Below are 2,997 nucleotides of genomic sequence, written 5' to 3'. Positions count from 1 at the left end.
CAAATGCGTTCGCCTCACTTGTGTTAAATGTTTTACTATTCCACGTGTTAATTCATGAATTCAGTTTTTTCGCGAGGTTTAACTGCATATGTTATTATTTATATAACCTCGCTCGTCGCTAGTGACAACGTCCCTGCTGATAGCGTTATCAGCAAACAGTGTCCGCGTGTATGTGCAAAGACAGATCTTATCCAATTCGAACTGCATGATAGCTTCCCGGTGCCAAAGACTGTGTGTTATGTGTAAAGTACATCAAACTTTGTGAATGGTTTCTGTGATAAATTACCACGGAGGGACAAGGATGTCCGACGAAGACGTGAAAGACAAATTGCTGCAACTAAGCATCAAAGGAGTCCAGCCCGGTTCTGGCAATCCGCGGACGCCTCCGAATTGCGCCCGCTGTCGTAATCACCGTTTAAAGATCCCTCTTAAAGGCCACAAACGGTACTGCCGTTATTTGTATTGCAAATGTGAGAAATGTCGCTTGACAGCCGATAGGCAGCGTGATATGGCGAGGCAAACAGCGATGCGAAGGGCTCAAGCTCAGGACGAAGCACGGGGTCTTAGCGGTTTGCAGACCGGAGCACCTGTAATATACAGAATACCCATAATGCCGGAAACAATGGCACCCGGTCAGCCGTCCCCACGTCCGTCGGAAGAAGCCCTTCACCCGATGGACAGTATTACCACCGTGTCAACACCGGCTATTTCTTTGGACGGTAGTTGCGGAGGCGGCCCTTCTCCTTTGGCCTCACCGCGGTCTATAAATGGTGGGTTGCCCTTATCTGTTATAGCTCCTCCGGATATCAAGAGGTCTTCTTCGCCGCAGAATAGTCCTCATATAGTTCTTGCTGCTTCCCGAGGTTAGTTTTTTAACTATTTTGGAAGTTGTAATTCCTTAATCGAATTTGGTGATAAATTATTTATGATATATATTTATTATCATTTACCTTAAACCTACAATAATACCTTAAACCTACTTTATATACAAAAAATAAACAGAAAAACCTAATCAGGGGAAATAATAACTTTAACGTTCTGGACTGGTTGCCCAAGTAACTCTTTTTCCTTTGCTTTCTTCATGCGGTTGATTGTTTTTAACCAGTCTAGACTTTCCTTGTCATTCTTGCCACAGGTATATTTATTTGTTGTTGCATTCGTTTCATGGTATAAAAAGTACTATACTTTAATTAATCATATTTTATCAAATTTTTACTAATATTTTTTTAAGTACAAAATAGAAAATGCGATATATATATATATATTATTTATATTATATATATATATATATATATATATATATAATTTTCGTTAATTACGTTACATGCTTAAATTAATTAGAAGCTTGCTTATTTTCAACATATTTAATATTCTCTCTAATTTGTGCTAATAGATAATTAATCTTCATTTTGTGAACTCTAGTTATCTGCAAATGGTGTTACAAATAAACAATCTGTACACTCCATTAAGAATAAATACTCATCGTTTATCTTTATATTTGCCTTTTTTTATAATTTCATTACCTGGAAGTTTTAAAATTTTATTAAGTTTTAGTCGCTTAACTACTTCAGTTTAAGTATAGGTAGATTATTAAAAGTATTTTCAGTAATAAATTTAAATTTAAAATCTGGTTAAGCTACAACCGTACGTTGCAGTCTAATAATTTTATAATAAATGATATTTGAACTTGATTAAACGATTATTTTAAAACTGAATTTAAAAAAAAATCATTTTAAATGTTTTCGAAGTATTTTCTAACTCCCAAATCATACTCTTTGGACTAAAATATTGTTATTAAAATACTGTCAATTTTATAATAAAACCTATATATTTATAATAAACCTATATTGATAATACTATCAATATTATAATAAAAATAATAAGTTAAAAGTTATATGTATATGTTTCAGTAGCGTGCAAAAATGTATGTTTTAGTTGATCTTTACCAAAGTATTTCTGGAGATTGTAATAAAATTTGTACCCATATCCAATGTTAAATGATGTCGTTCATCTGAATAAACAAATACGAATAAATAATTTCAATTTGTCAAAGATTTTCTCCTTGCTCAATTTTCTAGTTAGTGCAGGCATGTAATAAACGTAACTCATGCAAATGCAACTTTTGGCATTTGGCCATCCATTCAAATGTTTATCTTGTCTATACACATTATAATTTTGTTTCCAGAGTCTGTTACATAAAGTCTTCAATACACATATGTGTATTTGCGATTGGATCGCTTTTAAATGCAACACATAGATAATGAACACTATATTGTGCTATTTTATTTACATAGATAATAAATTTATTTGCTCTTATCTTCAAAAAAAGTTACAGCAGATAAAATTGTAAGAAATTATTACAACGTCATTTGATACATTTTTTGAGATGATTTTTATTATTTGGATATGAAAGAACAATATAAATAAATAATTGCTACTGTGCATTGTCTTATATAATATTTAAATAATTTAGTGCCTGTGTGCTTATGAGATTTATTAAAGACAACCTAGAAATATTTAAATCTTTTTTAAGTTCTGTGTCGAGCTAAATAATCAATTTATATTTAATTGCAATTTTTGACTATTGTCACAATTGATATCACATTTTATTTGCTGGTAATAGAACCAAAAATGTAATATAAATATAATAAAGTAATGGAATAGCCAAAATTTTAGTCGGAGACTATTTTTAGTGTATCCTTCTTATTTAAAGAAATCTTTATTAGGAGTTAAAATCAGATATCTTTAAAAGGAGTTCATCAGAGTATAAATTTTAAGCCTTTTTCTAACGGGAGGATCCATTGTTTTTGGTTATATTTGCACTCCGTATGATTAAAATTGCCTATACTCTTATTTCTCAAACTAATTTTATAATTATTAATTCTCAAACACGTTTATTAACTTCATACGAAGGATGAAATTAACGGTAATCTGTATTGAATGCCTCTTCACAGGCAATTTAAATTAAAATGTAATAAAATTAAAAGAAATTCGAAA

The 2,997-nt window shown here is 31.3% G+C and overlaps 1 protein-coding gene across 1 annotated transcript; it reads left to right on the top strand.

The window, feature by feature from the left end:
• The first annotated feature begins 301 nt into the window (after positions 1-301).
• On the top strand, positions 302-868 carry LOC113373401 (doublesex- and mab-3-related transcription factor 1-like). The gene has a single exon (XM_026613702.1). The coding sequence runs from the start codon at positions 302-304 to the stop codon at positions 866-868; it is 567 nt and encodes a 188-aa protein (XP_026469487.1).
• Positions 869-2,997: the final 2,129 nt, after the last annotated feature.

The sequence above is a fragment of the Ctenocephalides felis genome, unplaced genomic scaffold, assembly GCF_003426905.1.
Source record: "Ctenocephalides felis isolate EL2017-DRISC unplaced genomic scaffold, ASM342690v1 CF-g0.4_SCAFFOLD_01604, whole genome shotgun sequence".
In the NCBI taxonomy this organism is placed as follows: Eukaryota; Metazoa; Arthropoda; class Insecta; order Siphonaptera; family Pulicidae; genus Ctenocephalides; species Ctenocephalides felis.
Note: the sequence above shows the minus strand (reverse complement) of the source record. Positions and strands in the feature narration are given on the sequence as shown.